The sequence below is a fragment of the Ovis aries genome, chromosome 12 (genome assembly GCF_016772045.2).
Source record: "Ovis aries strain OAR_USU_Benz2616 breed Rambouillet chromosome 12, ARS-UI_Ramb_v3.0, whole genome shotgun sequence".
Taxonomy (NCBI): Eukaryota; Metazoa; Chordata; class Mammalia; order Artiodactyla; family Bovidae; genus Ovis; species Ovis aries.
In genome coordinates, this window is record NC_056065.1 from 31,460,167 (window position 1) to 31,481,395 (window position 21,229).

At 43.8% G+C, this 21,229-nt stretch overlaps 1 protein-coding gene across 2 annotated transcripts in view; it reads right to left on the reverse strand.

Annotated features, from left to right (window-relative positions):
• The window catches only part of EFCAB2 (EF-hand calcium binding domain 2), a 145,392-nt gene that overhangs the window by 8,518 nt on the left and 115,645 nt on the right, over window positions 1-21,229 (reverse strand). The window contains exon 7 of one of the 2 annotated variants that reach the window (XM_015099187.4): window positions 12,619-19,276. The exons of the other annotated variant lie outside the window; for it this stretch is intronic. Coding sequence (XP_014954673.2) covers window positions 19,161-19,276 — 116 coding nt within the window. The 3' untranslated portion in view covers window positions 12,619-19,160. Of the gene's footprint in view, window positions 1-12,618; window positions 19,277-21,229 lie in introns of those variants that run through there. 2 annotated transcript variants of the gene reach the window in all.

A 21,229-nucleotide genomic window follows, 5' to 3' on the forward strand; every position in this document is an offset into this window, starting at 1 on the left:
TAATAAATTGCTCCTGTTTCATTTTCACTTCAATTTTAAAAAGTACAAAATCAACTCTCTTTTCTTTCCAAACTAGACATCCTGAATGATAAAATGGTGTACCAATGGTTGGCCTAACAATGATGATGACTATAAGCTCGGACCCTGAAATCAGATAGATTTGGGTTGGAATCCCCATTTCATCACTTCTTAGTACCATGCCCTTCATCTCTGTGTGTCAGCCTTTCCCACTGTAAGAGGCAGAGAACACTAGCCAAGTGTAGGGTCTTGTGAGTAAAGTGCCTAGCATGGTGTCTAGCATGTGGTTAATGCTCAGACTGTTGGATCTTAATACCGTTATTGTTGCTCCTGTTGTTCAGTCGCTCAGTTGTGTTCGACTCTTTGTGACCCCATGGACTGCAGCATGCCAGGCTTCCCTGTCCTTCACTATCTCCTAGAGCTTGCTCAAACTCATGTCCATTGAGTCAATGATGCCATCCAGCCATCTCATTCTCTGGCCCCCTTCTCCTCCTGCCCTCAATCTTTCACAGCATCAGGGTCTTTTCCAATGAGTTGGCTCTTTGCATTAGGCGGCCAAAGTACTGGAGCTTCAGCTTCAATATCAGTCCTTCCAGTGAATATTCAGGGTTGATTAATATGCTAATATTCCAGAACATTAATCGGAATGTATTAATGTTCATATTGCATGTTCACAAATGACATGTTAATTTTAGACTGGAAACCACTATGTTTTCAGTGGCCATCTCTAAATGGAATGTCCTCTTTCTATTGCATTTTTCCTCAAGGAGCTGCATTACTGCTCCAGAATTCTAGGTACATTCATTTTTTGGCCATGCCACATGGCCTGTGGGCTCTTAGTTCCTCAACCAGTGTTCCCTGCACTGGAAGTGCAGAATCTTAACCACTGGACCACAAAAGAGGTCCCTAGGTACATTCTTAATAGCTTTCTCAGAATCTTTATGGAGAGGTACCTGGAAACCTCATAAAACTAGCATTTCAACTGTGTCTCATTTGGCTGACTTATAAGACACTGTGAGGTGCTTTTCAAGGGTGGGGGGAGACTGCATGGGAAAAATAGTCTTAAAAACACAGTATGATGAGCAGACATTATTTAAGGATCAAGAAAACTGTATCCCATTTTTCAAAATCTAAGCCATTGTTATAAAATTCACATTCAAAAAAGGGTACAGTGAGGACCAAAGTTATTGTTTCATAAGTAAAGAACTTCAGTTTCGAATAATAAACTTCTAGAGACAGTTACACAACAATGTGAATGTACTTAGTGCCACTGAACTGTATGCATAAACTGGTTAAAATGGTGAATTTTGTGTTACATATATTTTACCACAGTAAAAAAAAAAAAAGAAAAATAAGTTTAACAATCACATGTTTTTACACATCTCTCCAAACGTATGAACACACACATACAAATTTCAGTAAGCTTCTTTTACCCAGCTACGGATATCTCTTTTAAAAACTCCAATAGTCTTAAAGATGACCTTAAAGGAAATAATTAAAGTAATAAAGATAATCCATTTAAAACAATGATAGTCAAATCCTTCAGGTCAGCAGGTGGGCCACAGGGCTTTCAGGAAGTCCCCTGTCTGTGTTCCCTTAAATGAGCTAAGGTACAAGAGGTAGCATGTTCTTTTTTCAGGAAATTTCAAAGTCAGGAGGGAAAAGCTATCTTTTATCAAAGTGGAGAGGAAAGGGACAAAGGAAGTAGGCACTGGAAATATTTTCAAGAGGTAAGGAAGCCAAAATAGAAGTCATGAAACTAAATGATTCCTGTAACCTTCATTAGTCTTGCTTTTCGCAGCCCTAGAAAAGTCCAAGTGCACTGCAGAGAAATTGTTCGTAGCTCCATCCTTTGCCACAAATGACTCATGGGAGACCAAGGGTGTGAGAGGCCCAAGCTTTTCCTTTACAAACACTCTGTCCTGCAGTCAGCAGGTGGACAGAGGCTCGGGCACTTCCGTCCTCTGCAGGTCTCCCTCAGTTCCCGGCACCAACCCACCCACGTGCACTTGGTGGTCTCAGCGCAGTGCACACGAGTGCCAGACACCCACCCAGGAAAGGGTGAAGAAAGAGGGGGAGGGCTGTCTCCCCTCTGCCTTTCTTATGTCTTTGCTGTTCTCTCTCTATCCCCTGTTGCCAGAGAGTCAATTATAAAGTTAATTTTTAGCAGCAAAGTTTGCGTATTTTGGTCTTTGTTTTCCTAGGATATACTTATTAGTAGGTTCAGTATTTGACTGTGTAGTCAGGGTTTTATAAGTTTGCACATGCAGTTCTTTTCTTTTGTTTTTATTAAAGAGAAAAGTATCATTTTCTCAACTCTCCATGGGCTAGTCTATCACAGTGGACCTGGGTGGAAGTTTCTTCCAGTGAGAAGCTGTCTCCCTCCTACTTTAGGATGGATGGAAGGTCCACACTAAAACTTTAAACCCCTTTGGCCATGTGAATTCAAAAAACTTTTAAGACAGCAGAGCTCTGGAGGGTGAGTAGTCCACTGACACCTCCTCATCTTGCCTGTCTATGACCACAAACCACCGGCCAGCCTCACTCAAACATGTCCTGTCAACATTCCCAGGACAGGCAACAAAGGCAAAGACACACAAGTACAACTGTATCAAGCTTTAAAACTTCTGTGCATCAAAATCAGTGGAGGGGAAGACAGCCTACAAAATGGGAGATAATATTCACAACTCGAATATTTGATAAGAGGCTAATATTCAGACTATACAAAGAACTCCTACAACTCAAAAAAATCAAATAATCCAATTTTAAAATGACCAAAGGACTTGAATAGATATTTCTCCAAAAGACAATATACAAGTGGTCAAGAAGCATGTAGAAAGATGGTCAGCATCACTAATCATTAGGGAAAGGCAAATATAAACACCCATTAGATGGCTACTATCAAAAAACCACAAAACAAATGTTGACAAGGATGTAAAAAAATCGGAAGCCCTGTGCATTATTGGTGGGATGTAAGATGGTGCAATCACCATGGAAAACAGTATGGCGGTTCCTCAAAACATCACAGACAGAAGTACCACATGACCCAGCAGTCCATTTCTGGGTTATGTCTGAAAGGACTGAAAACAGGCTCTGGAAGAAATATTTGCATTTTCACCTTGTTAGCAGAATAATTCTCAATAGACTAAAGCTGGAAGCAACCAAGTTGTTGCTGTTTTGTTGCTAAACTGTGACTCTTTGTGACCCCAGGGACTGTAACCCGGCAGGCTCCTCTCTCATGGGATTCTCCAGGCAAGAATACTAGAGAGGGTTGCCATTTGTCCCTCCAAGGGATCTTCCTGACCCAGGGATCGAATCTCTGTCTCCTGCTTGGCAGGCAGCTTCTTTATCACTGAGACACCAGGGAAGCCCAACCAAGATGAACAGATTAAAAAAATAAAGTATGATATGTACGTGCAATGGAGTATTATTCAGCCTGGAAAAGGAAGAAAATTCTGACATATGCTGTGACACAGATAAACCTCAAGGATACCATGCTAAGTGAAATAATCCAGTCACAGAAAGACAAATAACGTACACTTTCACTTACATTAGTTATTTAGAGTAGACAAATTTACAGAAACAAAAGAAGACTGGTGGTTACCAGGGGCTAGGGCACGGAGAAAGGCGAGCTGTTATATAAAGGACTGCAAAGAGTTGGACATGATGGAGCAACTAACACTTTCACTTTTCATACCATTTCAGATGTACAAGATGAAAACAGTTTGGAGATGTGTTTTATAACATTGTAAATATACTTAACTGTATACTTAAAATGGCTAAAATGGTAAATTTTATGTTATGTGATTTTTTACCACGATTTTTAAAAACACATTCTGAATCACAGAGCTTAAGAGCTTTAAGGAATTTTTTGTTTAATGTTTTGGTCTTCTATACATAAACTAAGAAGAAAACAGACTGTCCCTTGATGTGAGCAAGGGTTTTGCCTCTGTCCCCAGGGGAAACCCCATCTAGATCGAAAACCACCTAATATTTCAGGGGCTTTTCAGAGGACCCAAACCTTGCACCAATAGGGTTATTGTGCCTCTTTCTTTCCTGCCCAGCAAAATGTGTCCAGAAGAGTCAAAACAGGCCTCTATTTTTCTTTAAAGAAGTTTTCTTTTTTTTTTTTTTTTTACTTTACAATACTGTATTGGTTTTGCCATACATCTTCCTCAGTGTTTGTGTGCATGATATTAAAATGAAAGTCCAATTTTAATATTAATTCAGCTTAATTGTAATTTTAAAAGTTAATGAAGGCCTTTAGTCCAAGTTATGCAATGGGCCAGGCATTCAAGATGAAACACGAGGGATTCACAGACTATAAGGCAAGTCAGATGAATGAACAAGTAACTGTGCTACAAAATAACACCTGCTATAAAAAGGCATATACCTAAAAAGGTACAGCACACCATGGGAAGCTGAGAAGAGAACATCTAGTGGGTGAGAAGGAGTAAGGACAGGTCGCTGCTGTGAGCAGAGTCCGCAAGCATGAGGCAGCTCATCGTAGTGGTTAGCCCACGACACAGACTTTGGAACAGAGGAACCTGGATGTCAGAACACAGCCCTGCCACTGCTCGCTGTGTGCCAATAAGCTTATTAGTTAACCTCTCTGAGCCCCAATTTCCTTACCTACAGAAAGGAGATAGTAATTTTTTAAAAATATGTAAAGTTATTATAAGGGTTACATTAAATAAACTAACATAAATAAATGACCCATGCTCAATCCATGCTCAGTGTTATCAGTTAGCCTAGAGAAGGCTCACGTGGAGGCAAGAACAACACGTGTAAGGCACGGAGGCACAAGAGGTCTTGTGTTCCCGCCAGTGTGCATGGAAGGTCTTGCAGGAGCGAGCAGGACAGGAGGCTGGAAAGGCTGTCTGTGGGCAGCGGGGACCTGTGGAGGGTTTAATCAGGAGGGTGATGAGGAGACATTACCTGCGCCCCTCACACTGCCCCACCTTGTTGTTCAGTTGCTTAGTCATGTCTGACTCTTTGCAGCCCCATGGACTGCAGCACACTAGGCTTCCCTGTCCTTCACGATTTCTCAGAACTTGCTCAGACTCATGTTCATTGAGTCAGTGATGCCATCTAACCATCTCGTCCTCTGTCGTCCCCTTCTCCTCCTGCCTTTGATCTTTCCCAACATCAGGTGGCCAAAGCATTGGAGCTTCAGCTTCAGCATTAGTCCCTCCAATGAACAGTCAGGGTTGATTTCCTTTAGGATTGACTGATTTGACCTCCTTGCTGTCCAAGGGACTCTCAAGAGTCTTTTCTCGTACCACAGTTCAAAAGCATCAATTCTTTGGCACTCAGCCTTCTTTATGGTCCAGCTCTCACATCCATACATGACTATTGGAAAAGCCTTACCATTTCAATAACTGGTCTGACTTCCATGTCTGAGGGCTTCACAGGCTCCCTTCCCCCAAGTACTGCAGGAGGGTTATCCACTGCTACAGAACTGGCTCCTCTCCCTGATCCCAACCAAGCCTGATGAGAGCTGGGACAGAAATGGCCCTGCTCTCTCACCCTCAGGCAGGATAAATCTGAAGCACGCATTCCACGGTGACTCCACCGGTCCCCCAGCAGGACTCAGTTCCAGTTACTCACATTGGTACCCGGCTTGATAACACATCCCTCACTGGCTGGCTTCCCTTCCCCATCCCACCTCCCTACTCCCATGGTACCATTTCCTGAGATTACCTCCCCAATGAACCAAGAACCAGAATCCTTATCTCAAGGCCACTTTTTAACAAAAGCTACACTAAGACGTGTGCCATGACCTTCTCTGTTTAAAAAGATGCTTCCTGAAGCAAGTGAAGAATGGATTGGACTGAGTGGAGCTAGAGGCAGAGAGTCAGGAGATCCCTGCAGTAAGCTAGGCAGGAGGTTGTGAGTATTATAGCAGAGTGGAAGTGACACTCCAGAGACAGTGCTGCTGCTGCTGCTGCTGCTGCTGCTGCTGCTGCTGCTGCTAAGTCGCATCAGACGTGTCCGACTCTGTGCGACCCCATAGATGGAAACCCACCAGGCTCCTGTGTCCCTGGGATTCTCCAGGCAAGAACACTGGAGTGGGTTGCCATTTCCTTCTCCAATCCATGAAAGTGAAAAGTGAAAGTGAAGTCGCTCAGTCGTGTCCGACTCTTAGCGACGCCATGGACTGCAGCCTACCAGGCTCCTCCGTCCATGGGATTTCCCAGGCAAGAGTAGTGGAGTGGGGTGCCATTGCCTTCTCCGCCGGAGACAGTGAGGCAGGTCCTTAATGACTGATGCATGTCACTAGGTTGGGCCAACAAGAGTTGAGGAAGAGCCTCCTCTTGCCGGTTTCGCTGCATACGAGGGACCTGCAGGACATTCACTGGTGAAAGCCTCAGTGACAGGTTTACAACTGCAAGTTTTCAGCTTGGAAGTGGTAGATGAGATCACTGGGATGAATGAGGCCACGTGGAGAGAGGATTAAGGAAGAAAAGGTAAGACTAGCATCCTGGGGATGCTAATATTTAAGGATAGGAATAAAACGAGGCACCAGTCAAAGGTAAGAGACAGTCAGTCATCAACAAAAAAGGAGAGAATCGGTGAAAAGCACGTCTTTGAATCCAACAAGCATGAAACACTGCAGTGAATTCAAATTGGTTAAGGCCTGGAACAAGGTTACCAGCCTTGGCAGCTGCTGTGTTGGTGGCAGCAGCTTGAGCAAAGTGATGAAGGTGAAAGGCAAACTGCGGGAGCCTTCGAGACAGAGGGAGGTGTGGATGTGAGCTCAGAGAGGATGGAACCCTCTTTCCAGTTGGTGGGCGTGATGGGATGGAGAGAGAGAGAGAGACCATGGGCCCAGAGGAGTGGGGGTGGGGCACAGGAAGGAGAACACATCTAAGAGAAGGGAAAGCGTCATTTGGGGTTTTTTTCCCAAACTGTAAACTTTCTATTTTATACTGGGGTATAGTTGATAACAATGTTGTGGGAGTTTCAGGTGAACAGCGAAGGAACTCAGCCATACATATCCATAGATCCATTCTCCCCCAACTCCCCTCCCATCCAGGCTGCCACACAACATTGAGCAGAGTTCCATGTGCTATACAGTAGGTCCTTGTTGGTTATCCATCTTACATATAGCTGTGTGTACATGAGGGAAAGTGTCTTTAAAAGATGGGGTAGACCTGAGTAAGATTATGGTCTGAGAGAAATAAACGCACGGAGAAAGGTAAAGACAGAAGGATAAAGACAATATTTGACAGCGAAAGGTCAGCAGTGAGGCAGCTGGGGGTGGGGACAACGGCACAGGAGGCTGGCTTTGAAGAGGGTGGGGATGTCTGAGAGCAGAGATTAGGAGGTTGGGATGAGTGAAAACAGGTAAATTTAGATATGAAGAGGACTGCACACTGAACAATTGCATGTACAGGAAATTTGGGCTGGCACGGGGTGGTAATGCAGAGTGTCTTGAATTAAAGGGCTACTCTGGGAGCCTGAAGGCTTCCCTGGTGGCTCAGATGGTAAAGAATCTGCCTGCAATGGGGAGAGACAGGTTCGAACTCTGAGTCAGGAAGATCAGAGAAGAGAATGGTTACCCATTCCAGTATTCTTTCCTGGAGAATCCCATGGACAGCGGACCGTGGAGGGCTACAGTCCATAGGGTCACAAAGAGTCAGACAGGACTGAGCAACTAACACTTTCACTTTTCACTTTGGGGGAGCTTGTGGAGTGGGGGGAGGGGCAGAGAGAACTGGAAGGCCTGGGAACCAGGAGAGGGCAGTGTGGAGGCAGGAGCTGGGGCCAAACCCACAGAGCAGACACTCCAGGACACTCCTTTGCCTGGCAGCTTCACCTTCTGGCCCTGGATCTTAAAGGTGCCATTTGGTCTTTGATGAGGGAGATTGAAGAGCATGCAAACCTAAGGGTGTGTGTTTTCCGTAAAATAAGAGACCAGGTCCTCCAATCAGAACAGAAGGCCCAGGGGTGGGGTGGGAACTTGAAGAAGAGTTGTATAGATCTGGAGCAGCCTTTGATTTCATGTTGATTCATCAGGGGGTTAGCGACGGGATGCAGTGTACAGTCTCAGAGTGCCTGGCCCAGAGAACAGCTGGATGGCCACTTGGCTCCATAAAGTCTGTTACCTGAATACACACACACTTCTTTTCCCACATCTTGACTCTTGGCTCCACCTCCACTTCTGCAACTTGCAAGCACCTCAAGCCAATAAAACTCCCTGTGCTGACCTTCCCTGCATGGCACCCTGTAGGTCTCAGTGTCCATACCCACTTACGGACACGGTGGAATGACTCCCCGATCACCTTCCTCCCAGAACGGTTTTCAGTTACTGACTGTGCCTTTTAGGCCCACGGGGCCCACTTCTCTCTGTAGGTAGAACTGACCCCGCCCACTCACCTTCACTAGTGCTTCATTGCTCTCGGGACTAGTGCCCTGGATCTTAGCCATGTATTAGGATAACGTCCATCAAGGAATTAGAAATGCAATTTTTCTTCGGAGTTAGGTTACCACTGTTTGGAAGTAGTTCTGTTTCCTATAGTGTATGAATTGTTAATCACTAAAGAGAAATTTTAAATTATCTGGTTAATCCTGATTATTACAGAAATTAATCTCTACCTGGTTTACAAGTCCAAACTCAGTGGTAACCAATATATGTTGTCAAAGACCAAATTTAAAATGGAAGAATGACAGTAATGATAATTTGCAAGTATGAGTTGTGTGAGTGATTTTCTTCTTTTTTAGTATATATTATTTTCACATACAACTTAGATATACTATTGATAAATATCCAAATATATTGTATGTATTAGTTGATTAATGTGTTTTGTTAGGGAAGAATTGTATTCAGAATTATTATGAATCCTTGCTGTGCTATTATAATTTATATGTCGTTATTCTAAATCACCGTTTCCCCTGTAACCTTATGATGTTTGAAATCTGTTTCATCAACCTGCAACAGCTTTATTAAATCAAGTCAAATCCAAACACTTCACTTCCACCTACACTGAAGAAAAGATAGACTCACTATGACAGAAATAGCAGCGTAACTGCTAATATAAACACTGTAAATGCCAGGAAGCAAGAAAGCAAGAATGGTACCCAGTGCAGCCTTGGCTGGTATAGGTGCCAAATGGGGGCTTACACTTCTGATAAGGACACAAGCAATTTCAAGCCCCACCTGTCATACCCACAGGTAGAAAAAGAAAGTGTGTGTTTTTTAAATAAATTAAGAAATACTTTTGAAAAATTAAAACAATGAAGAGAACTGCTGTATCCTTGCTAGTATAAACTGCATTTCAAAGAAGCCAAACGGTCCTTGAAGGAAAATTATCCTAAATAAAGGAATTGCAGCATATATATGCAAAAAAGAATGATAGGATTTTCAAAAAATCACATTTCCCAGCTCCTGCTAACCCATGTTTATAGGCAAGCATTAGGGAAAGGTCGATGAGGAACATTGCTTTGGCTGGATTATGCTGACAGCAATTGAACCTGAGCAAGTGACGAAAAGAGAGATGACAGACATCACGTGCCTTCACCCGCGGGAAGGCAATAAAAAATACACCACCTGCAATGAAGCTGATTTGTGGTGGTCTAGTTGCTAAGTCGTGTTCAGCTCTTGCGACCCCATGGACTGTGTGGCCTGCCAGGCTCCTCTGTCCATGGGATTCTCCAGGCAAGAATACTGGAGTGAGTTGCCATCTCCTTCTCAAGGGGATCTTCCCGACCCAGGGATTGCACCTGGGTATCCTGCAATGTAGGCAGATTCTTTACCAACTGAGCTATGAGGGAACCCCTACTTCCTACAAGGAAGCCTTACTTCAATGAAGTTGATGTACAAGAAAGAAAAAACAAAACTGACCTTGAACTCGATCAAGCCTCTAGATAAAACAATGGGTCTATAGCGAATACCGGGAAGAAAGGGACATGTCACTTAACACCACAGAAGTGCAATCAGACAAACCCAAAACGTGGGGAATAGAGCTAATTCAGAACCAATGGCCAAGGTTCTCAACAAATAAATAGCAAGAACCAAAGTGGACAGGAGTGTTAGAGACCAAAAGACACATTAACCAAACTCAATGTATAGGCCTTGTTTGGATCCTGATTGGAATAAACTACTAGTAAAATGGCATTTATTAAACAACCGTGGAAATTTGAATAATGTTTGTGTATCAGATGTTATTAAAGAATCATTGTTAAATTTTTTGTTACGAAAACGGTTTCAAGATTGTGTGGGAAAAAGAGGAGGAGATCCTTATCTGTTAAAGATATTATCAGAGCCCTTATAGACGTGATGTCCCGGAATTTGTTTTGGAATAACCCAGCAAGGGTGAGGGTTGAGGTCAGGGAAACTGTCGGGGGTGGGGGTGGGGGGTAGATAAAGCATGATTGGCCATATGTTAATGGGTAATGGCTACATGGGGGTCTGTTTACTCCATTCTTTTTGTGTTGAGATTTCTTAACGGGAAGTCCTTTCTTAACCACCTAAACTGGTGATCGGGCTTCTCTGATAGCTCAACTGGTAAAGAACCTGCCTGCAATGCAGGAGACCCCGGTTCGATTCCTAGGTTGGGAAGATCTGCTGGAGAAGGGATAGGCTACCCACTCCAGTATTCTTGGGCTTCCCTTGTGGCTCAGCTGGTAAAAAAAAAAAAATCTGCCTGCAATGCGGGGGACCTGGGTTCGATCCCTAGGTTGGGAAGATGCCTTGGAGAAGAGAAAGGCTTCCCACTCCAGTATTCTGGCCTGGAGAATTCCATGGACTGTATAGTCCATGACATCGCAGAGTCAGACACCACTGAGCAACTTTCAGAAACTGATGATCAGTCCCTTGCAAAGATAGTTCCAAAGCCACTTGAACTTGGTTGCGCTCCATTCATAGACCCTTCTCTCATGTCCCCACCTTCTCCACCAAAGCAAGCACCCTTTTAATTCTAATGTCCCCATAAAGGCACTTGAAACCAATTCATCACTGTCTTCTGACTCTGTATGTTGAGTCTACTGCCCCATGCCTCTTTTTACTGTGTTATCCCCAAACCTACCCTCCCTCCTTAGGTCTATTTTTATGGATCTTAGACAAAGAATGTGACTTCTTTCACAGTTATCCTCTTGCCAGCCTCCAGCAGACCATGCTACACATAACCATTCTTCTTCTCTCCGCCTTTCCTTCAATGGGTCTCACTCCTGATACCACGGAGTTTTCCAAGCCCCCAGTAGAAGCAAATAGTCTTAACCACTGGTCTTCCAGGGAAGTCCCAACAGCCTTTCTTATTCCCAAAAATCCTGTAAGTATCTGGACCCAAACTTGTTTATAATTTTAAAAGATTGAGAACATTGGGGAAATATTTATATTCATCATTCAAAGGATATTTCCTGAGTGCTTTGTAATGGTAGATACCACGTATCAAGTCCTGGGCAGGTAGCCCTTAATGCTCAGGGTAACCTGACTAGGTTATCTACAAGGTAGATACGATTATCGCCACTTTATACCTGGGCAAGAGGTACAGACACATCAAATGACTTTTCCCACTCACATATTCTGTACCTGCTGGCACAGCTGTAATCCAAAAGCAGGCCTATTATCCTCCCTAAGCCATGCTATCACTCTATTTTAGCATGAGCCTCAAGCCACCCCATTCCAGAACATTCTCTCCCACCCAGGACTGCAGCAGTACTGCCAACAGGAACACAAGAACCACTGCGGGTTCATCCTATCAGTTCCTCTAGGAAGCTCTCTGTGAGTCCCACCAGCAGACCTGGCAGCTCTCTGCTCTGATACCAAAGCACTTTGCTAGCATTGCTGAACACCTGTTACTTGCTTGTAACTACTTGCCTCCACAAGAATGAAATCTCTCAAGGACAAGGACTATGTCTCCTACTTATTTTGGCACCTCTGGTGCTGAGAACAGTGTCTGGCCTGTAGTGGGAATTCAATAAATGTTGACTGAATGAGCAAATGAACTGCATTGGGAAACATGTTCCCATCCCAAGAAGCTAGTAGTGGAGCAGATGGCCAGTTGGCTGCTTCTTCTGGCCTTGGTGACCATTCCTCACTTCTCATTTGCATGTTTGTTTCCCAAGGTCCTGTTTCTTTGCTTGAATATCTGTGACATCTCCTGCTAACAGTTCTGTGGGACAGCAGCTCATTCTCACTAATCACCTTCTCCAAGTGTTAATTGTTCAGAATGAAAGTGTACCCCTTAAATTCAGAATCTGCCCATAGTGCTGTGTTTTGTGGGATCCATTTCATAGCAACCAGAGGGGTTCTTATATCTGATGGGAAACAATCTGTGAGGTTCAAATTTGGTGCCTCCTTGAGCTAATCCAATTGAATTCTTCAGTATACATGGTCATGAACCTTTAGAAAGTTCAAGTAATCAACAGAATGCAAATTTCAAGAAATCAATCAGATTATTTTTTGTCTATCAGTTTGGCAAAAATTAAAAACAAAAAAAAAATGCTGATGAGGTTTGGGATATGAGAACAATCTTCCTCTGAGATACCTTGAAAACACATTAACAGTAGACTTTTAAAAAGGTCTCCAGCTCTTTAAAGTTGATCCAACAGTTCCAATTCTAGGAACATGTTCTAAGCAAATAATTAAGATTTAACTACCAGGAGGTATAGAGCAATTTATTGTAACAGAAAAAAATTTGAAAATTATTTAAATAACCAGGAATAAGAAATGCACAATGGAATATTACTCACCTATAAAAAAAGAACACATTTGAGTCAGTTCTAATGAGGTGGATGAAACTGGAGCTTAGAGTGAAGTAAGCCAGAAAGAGAAATGACCAATACAGTATATCAACCCATATATACAGAATTTAGAAATATGGTAATGACAACCCTATATGCAAGACAGCAAAGGAGACACACATGTAAAAAACAGAATTTTGGACTATTTGGGAGAAGGCAAGGGTGGGAAGATATGAGAGAACAGCATTGAAACATGTATATTACCATATGTAAAACAGATGACCAGCGCATGGTTAATGCATGAAACTGGCCACTCAGAGTTGGTGCTTGGGGCCAACCCAGAGGGATGTGGTGGGGAGGGAGGCAGGAGGGGAGTTTAGGATAGGGGGACACCTATACACCCATGGCTGATTCATGTCAATGTATGGCAAAAACCACCACAATATTGTAAAGTAAATTAGCCTCCAATCAGAGTAAATAGATTTTTAAAAAAGAAATTAGTTAAATCAGTTAAGGTACATCCCAACAACTAGATGCCACTCAGTGACTAAAATTTGTATTTCCGGACTTCCCTCATGGTCCAGTGGTTAAGAATATGCCTGCCAATGCAGGGGACACAGGTTTGACCCCTGGTCCAGGAAGATTCCACATGACATAGGGCAATGAAGCCTGCAGGCCACAGCTACTGAGCCCTCCTGCCCTAGAGCCAGTGATCTGCAACAAGAGAAGCCATCACAATGAGAAGCCTGCACACCACTACTAGAGAAAAGCCCACTCACAGCAAGAAGGACTCAGCACGGCCAAAAATAGATCGATAGAGCGTTTCTTACAAACACCTGATGCAGCCAAATAAATAACTATTTTTAAAAATAATAATAATTTCTGTCACACTCTAACCTTTAAAGAATTTTCACTTTCATTATCTCAGACAGTGCCTCTTACCCTTTAGCATGCATAAGGCTCCCCTGAGGATATCTGTGAAAATGTGGGTTCCTGGACCTCTGGAGGGTCTGTTCTAGAGGTCTGGAATGGGACCTGGGAGTTTAAATTTCTAACAAGCACCCCCTCCCAGGTGCTTCTCAGCAGGTGATTGGTAATCTATACTTCAGTAGGTGCAGGCCCAGGAGACCATCACACATGGCACAAGGCAGGCACATGTGTCCAGGAGGTTCTCTGCCTACTTAACCTGCCCAGGAGAGACAATGTAGTTACACTGATCTTCTACAGGGAATTGGCTACATAAATAAGGTAACTTTCTTAACTGGAAGCAGTTAGAAAAGGGGAAGGAAGGAAGGAGACAAAGCCCTAGATCCACTCCATTCCACAAAAAACTGTCCCACCAGCGAAAATCCCAACCAGCCTGCCGTCGTGGACATTCTTCCTCGTCTCTTACCATTTGACACTTGGACATTGGGTACATGCAAAGGGGACTCCATCTGCGCTGCTTTTGGAAGGTGGAAGGAGAACTATAGTGGGACTCTTTATTTTCCAGACACAGGAACACAGGATGGAAGTGCCTGACCCAGAGTGGGTCTCAGGCGAAGCAGAAGTCAGGGTGAGAGGATCTCCCGATGCCAGGCTTGCACCCCAGCCCTGAGTGATGGAGCTTCCCCAGCCCCGAGGGGTTGAGAGCAGACTTGGGTTTCCACAGGGCCCGAGACAGTGGGCCCTGCACAAGCCTGGAGTCACATGGACAAGCAAATTTTCTACACAAGAGACCGAGCTCTCTTCTTGCCAGGAAAATGCCATTGTGACTTAAACTGGATGTTGAGGGCTAAGATCAGTGAAAGAGGTAAAACATGAATCTAAATGGTTAGAACATAAAGAAAAAATTTTCCTTTTGCAAATATGCTACAATTATTCTGCAACTAGGATATAAAATAAGATTTTTGTGGGAAGCCTGTTGTACTTTTTCATGGCCTTTTAAAAAACAAATCAATGCTAAAGATAGAAAAATGAATCATTCATAAAACTCTTTTAATTACTAAAGAGATAAAATTTCCTTGAGATGTGGTGTGAAGTTTGACATCAGTCAGAACTTTTGAAAGTATTCTAGAAGGTGAGACTTGGGGGTGCCCAATCCTGAAGTATCCTTCCCCAAAAGAGAATATGACATTACCACTTATGAAGAACGCATGTGGGTTGTATGCCCAGTCATGTCCGACTCTGCGATCCCATAAACTGCAGCCCACCAGTTTCCTCTGTCTATGGAACTTTCCAGGCAATAATATGGGAGTGGGTTGCCATTTCCACCTCCAGGGCATCTTCCCGACTCAGGGATCGAACCCACGTCCCTGGGGTCTCCTGTATTGGCAGGCGGATTCTTTACCACTGAGCCACCTGGGAAGCTAATTTATAAAGAGACTGGGGCTGATTCACCAGCCTGTATTTCTCTGTCGTGACCAGGGTCACGCAGGGTAATGGGCTTAGAGAAGACCACTCAGAGCTGCCTTGTGGGCTCCAAACAAGTCTGTACCTGGGCTTCCGCATGGGGCGCCAGCGCCCACTTTCACGGTGCGTGTTGTGCCTGCTGCTGCTGCCGAGGGATATGCCCCTGGGTGTGCTTCCGCCCTCAAGGGCGTTGCATGTCTCTGGCACCCTCCTTCCCAGCTGCAGTGTGTCACCTATCAGAAACAGCCTGTCTGCTAAGGTTCTGGGGGTCGCCACACCCCTGCCTCACACTTCTCTGCCCTGGCCTCAGGCCACGTGGCTCATGCTCCCTCTGGGTGGTGATTCTAACACGCCTGGCGGGGTGAGAGGCACCTTACGCCTTCACTAGGCTCTCACCTCGGCACAGTCTCAGGACACTAGTGAAGGAAGAAACGCTTCCTGGGAAGCACTTCACAGTATTTCTTCCTGAGAAGAAATACAGTCTGTGGTTACTTTTTCATAAAACCTTCTGTTAAGATGATTCCTCGCCACCATTTTGATGCACTGTTTTTCAAATAGGAAGACCACATATTCAGGGACACTTCTAAGAGGTAGATCTGTTAACAACTACGCTGGGACAAGTGAATGCTGAGACCACCCCAGGTAGCCTGGGACACATGGTCACCCTGCTTAGGAAGGAGATGAGCTGCCCAAAGACGGCACGTGAGGCTGAGTCCCAGCTGACCCCAGGTCACACAAAACACGAACACAAAAGAACTCTTCGTGTAGTAAGTCCCTGAGGTTTCAGGTTATTTGTTACCATGGCATCACCCAGCACAGACTGATGAATACAGCCTTATAGCTGTGTAACTTCTTTGTTACCACCTGGGAGAAATGGAGGTGACATAACACAATCCACGTCACTGGGTGTTTGTGAGGATTAAAGGAGCTAATATAGAAAAGCACTTAGCTCGGTGCCTGGCACATGGTCATCAGTCCACCAGATGTTAGCCAGTGTTATTAATTATAATAATAACACAAGAGAATGAAAGAACACTCTAAGAACACAGGGAAGCCAAATTTCAAACCAAGCATGCATGCACTTACTCAGGAAGGCCAATCGCGTCTAACCTTCGCCCCACAAGCTGTTTGCCCCTTTGGCCATTGGAGGCCCTGCCTCCTTCTCTCAATCCAGTAGCCCACTCCCACCTGTATCTCTCCTGACCCATGGACTAGAGACCATCATTACAACTGCTCTCTTGCGAATTCCTCCACTCCTTGACCTTGGGTTGCTTCCATCTCACCCAAATGACAAACCTTAATCCTGAATCAATACAACGATCCAACATTTTTGCTCCTGGGCCCACGTTACTGAACAAAATCCTCCCCCATTTCCTGATGTCTTTATATGGGCTCTTTCTCAATTCTTTCTCCCATTTCCCACGAGAGATATTTCCAAATTTCACCATTCTCCTCGAGCTCTCAGCCCTTTGGATATAAATGTGCCTGCTTGTGTCCATCTTCCAAAAATAACTCCCTCAGCCTGCTCTACCCAGCCCTGCGTCTCCCCTTCTCGGCATGGCCAAGGAACTGTCCTCCGCACTCCATTTCCTCACACCCCCTGCTCCTCCACCCACTGGACTCTGCACCCTGCCGCTTCCCAGGCTTCCCCAGCAGAGGTTATCAATGAACTCTGTTGTGATGGACATTTTCTCTGTCTTTAATTGACCTTGCCTCCCGTGACATTTGACGGGGTTGGTTACTGTCTCCGAGTGCTTCTCTCCTGCCTTGGCTTCATGACGCCTCTCCGCTGCTGGCCCTCCTCTCCAACTTCTCCTTCCCAGTGTCTTGTGGCTCCTCTCCCTCTGCCCTCTCTTAAATGCTGGTGTTCCCCATGCTTCCCTGTGGCCTTCTTCTCTTTTCTTGCCAAGGCATTAACTACTATTTAAAAGCCGAGAACTCAGAGAATCACGTCTCTGCCCAGCTCTTCCTCCTAATGATCCAACTGATTATTGAATGTCCCCACCTGGGTATCTCACTAGCTCCTCAGTCCCCTGGTGTCCAGAGCCAAACTCATCATTTTGCCTACCAACCTCGACTAGCTTCTTGGATTTCTGAATGAATGACATCACAATTCACTCACTGTCCAAACCAGAGACCTGGCACTCAGGCTTGACTTTTCCTAATCTCGCTCCTCCCACCAACCAAAGGGCTACCATCTGGTCTCCCTACTTCTAGTCTTCACCCTTCAAGTCTATTTTCCTTACTTACAAATGATCTTTCTCTGTGATCTTCATAAGAAAGTTCAAACTCTTACACTAAAACCTTAATTGTACACTTAACCCAATATCCTTAATGATACAGCTCCTGACTGCCACCCCTCTTTCATCTCTCATGTCCCTAAATCTCCTCCATTCCAGCCTACTGAACTATTAATATTTTAAATTTCCAGATGGTTCCGTGTTTCATGACACCTCTGGATTTTTTTTGTTCTTGTTCTTGCTGCTCTTCTGAAATACCCCCTGTCCTGCTGCCCACTTAGTAAACCACTCATCTTGAAGTGAGATGTTACTTGTTTCCAGAAAGCCTTCTCTACTGAAAGTAACCTTTTGTCTCAGAGAAAGTTCCCCACTCCACGCTGAGTCAGCTGCCCTCTTCGGTCCCCTGAACATGCCCTGTCTGAAATGTGATTGCTGACTGCCCTGCAGGTCTCCCTCACCAAACTATAATCTTGACTAGTTAGGGACTGATCCACATACAACTCCAATTCCCAGTACATTATCTGATGCTGTGGTTTAGTCACTAATTAGTGTCCGACTCTTTTGCAACCCCGTAGACTGTAGCCTGCCAGGCTCCTCTGTCCACAGGATTTCCCAGGCAAGAATGCTGGAGTGGGTTGCCATTTCCTTCTCAAAGGGATCTTCCCAGCCCAGGGATTGAACCTGCATCTCCTACACTGGCAGATGGATTCTTTACCCCTGAGCCACCAGGGAAGTCTGACTTTATCTAGTAATTCTCAGTAAAGGTTTCATGAATGAATAAACAGTAATAGTCTCTTGAGTAGCAGCCCCTGCATGTCTAAGAGGAACAATCACAAGCAACATGAAGTGTTTATACGCTTATATACACATGCACATGTAGCGGTGAAGCACCTTTAAATAAAGATCAGTGTGTATGTGTGTGAAAGAGTGATACAGGTTACGGAAGATGACTCATTTTCCTTTACCTGACTTTCCTCTTTGCCTTTCCATTGTGATTCTTTGTACTCAGATAACATTATTCTGCTCTTTCAACACCTGTACCTCTTATATACCATAAAATTTCTCAATATTCTTACTCAGTGTTCAGAACAATATTCTCATGACAGGTATTCTGAATAGGTAAGATTCTAAAAACCACAAGAGAACTGCCACTTCCACACATTATCAGTTTCCAAATCAGTCTTCTTTTCTCAAGGGTCAGCCATCTCAACTCCTTTAGCTATGCCATAAATGGTAGGTAACATGCTAGATCAACCAATTTAAATTTTTACATACACTAAGTGACTATCATCTCAGATGAGATTTGAAGTTGGCACCCACAAGAAATTAATTATTAATAGCCATTTCAATGAGCCTCCTTCCCCACTCTGATTGACAAAGGGTTTGTTGTTTTAAAAAGAAGCTGTCATCACATTACTACTCATTTTCAATTTGTGGTCATCCTGCCTCATCCCAAGATCTTCATATGCTAAACCTTAGGTCTTTCTAATCAGTCTTCACTTTTGTCAGCTTAATTAATTTGAAAGCAACCTGGGTTTTATTGTAGAACATTAACAATAACCCATGGATAATGTTAAATATTTTATGAATAGCTTAAAAGCAATGTGTTTAATTAGCAATGTAATGTGTCATTCCATTAGGCTAGACATGCTAAATCTATATTTTAAATTGTATGATCACCTTTAAAGAACAAAATATCTTGAAATAGTTGTCACAAGGCATTAATTAGCAATATGTAGGAGTTATAAGATAAAATGTGAAATTAACAGGGACAAGCAGTCTTTAAAATTATACTTCCAATTAGAAATGAAGTCTTTGGAGAGTTTAATTCTCATCTATCACCATCATTGTTATGTAGTCCTTATAAAGAACTGAATTCGATTCTGGATCAATTGCAGCAGACAACATTTCTTCCATTTCCTCCTGAGAAAAAGGCTCACCTGGGAGGAACAAGAAAGGACACTCATCGTTTACAATCATCTGATTTATTTTTTTCTTTCTCTTTCCACTAATCCACTAAATTGCCATGGAGCCCCACCATCCCACGTTGTGTTGCCGGTTACTCTCCCTGGGGCCATAAAGCCAGCACATCCTGACAATCAGAGATTCAAAGAGTATGCTCTCATGCTCCTGGCAAATCTTGGAGTTATTTTACCTTGCAGACAGCATAGTTCAAGCAACCTTTAGCATCAATCATTTCAGCCAAAACAGTAGGAGGACATGAAAACATAAATAAATAAGGTTTTCTATTTATTTAAATTAAAATCACTAAAATTGCCAAAAAGGCAATTAAAAGGATTAACCTGAAATCACAGTTTTATAGGAAGTCTAATCATTATATTTAGTAAGCATATGAAGAAAGGATTAAACGGTTGCTATGCAGAAAGGCTGAACAACAGATAACATTAAAACTGTAAGTGAAAGTGGAAGTGAAGTCGCTCAGTCGTGTCCGACTCTTTGCAACCCCATGGACGGTAGCCCACCAGGCTTCTCCGTCCATGAGATTTTCCAGGCAAGAAAACTGGAGTGGGTTGCCATTTCCTTCTCCAGGCGATCTTCCTGACCCAGGGACTGAACCCCGGTCTCCCACATTGTAGGCAGACGCTTTACTGTCTCAGCCACCAGGGAAGTCCAAAGTGTAAGAATGTCTATGAATATCCTCTAATGAGGGTAGATCAATTTAGTGTCTCAGCTGCACCCAGTGACCACACATGCCGTTCACCAGTCATTTCAAAGCAGTCTTCTTTGCTATAGTTTGGCCCAGTGTTGCTGTCAAATGAAACCAAAAGTTGGACAGAAAATCTGTGAGCTTTAGTTGGGTTCAGATAACAACTGAAGGCCATCTTGGATACTGGTTTCACCAAGATGAAAAGCAAATTTAGGAGGAACATTGGAAAGGCTGTCATCTATTTAAGACAGAATTTTGTTCTGATATTAAACCAAAATACAGAAACATCCAAATTGTCACCTTATTCCTAAAAAGCATTAATACAAGTAGATAAATTACCAAGGCCTGAGAGTTACCTACCTTACGCACTTAAGTCACCTGCTACTACAAACTATGATGACTTCTAAGGTGGAATTCAGTTACTAACACAGAAATTATTCAAGTGGGGGTTTCTATGATGATGATGATAGTATTACCAAACAATGGAACATGCTTGTGTTTTTTTGAAATCATGTTTACATCCTAAGGAAAGAAAGAATGCCTAAAATGTCTAAAAAAGACAAATTCTGAATCTTTCTTATAACCTAATTGGTAAACACTAAGTCCACTGCCAATGAACTTTGATGGATATGGGAGTCCTTATGAGAACACAGACAACAAATATTTTTCAAGAACCACTGTTTGCCAAGCACTGATCTAAGTGTTTCACAGATATTAAGTTAATCTCCGAACCACCTCCTGAGAGGTAAGAACTGTGAATCCCCGCTTAGAGCTCAGGACACCAGCACACGAGGAGAAGAGGCAGGCAGCCCCAGCCAGTGCCCGGAGGAGCTGGATCTGCACGCCAGCAGAACAAGTCGAGGTGCAGGAACCGCACTCGGTCACTTGGAACGAGGCCGTGTTCACAGTGAAATTCAGAAGGTAGTCACTGCTTCCTCAAGCAAGGAAAGAAAAGTAGTATTTGATTAAGGATGGGAGGAAAATAGCTTAATCATTAAAAAGCACAGCTTGGGGGCCGGACTGCCTGGGTCCAAATGCTCCACTGTTTTGTTAGCTTTAAGATCCCGGGCAAGTCCCTGACTTCTGTGTCTGCTTTCCTGCCTGTAAAATACTATCTCATGGGTTTGCTGTTGTGGTTCCGTCACTCAGTCATGTCCGACTCTTTGCGACCCCATAGGCTGCAGCATGCCGGGCTTCCCTGTCCTTCATCATCTCCCAGAGCTTG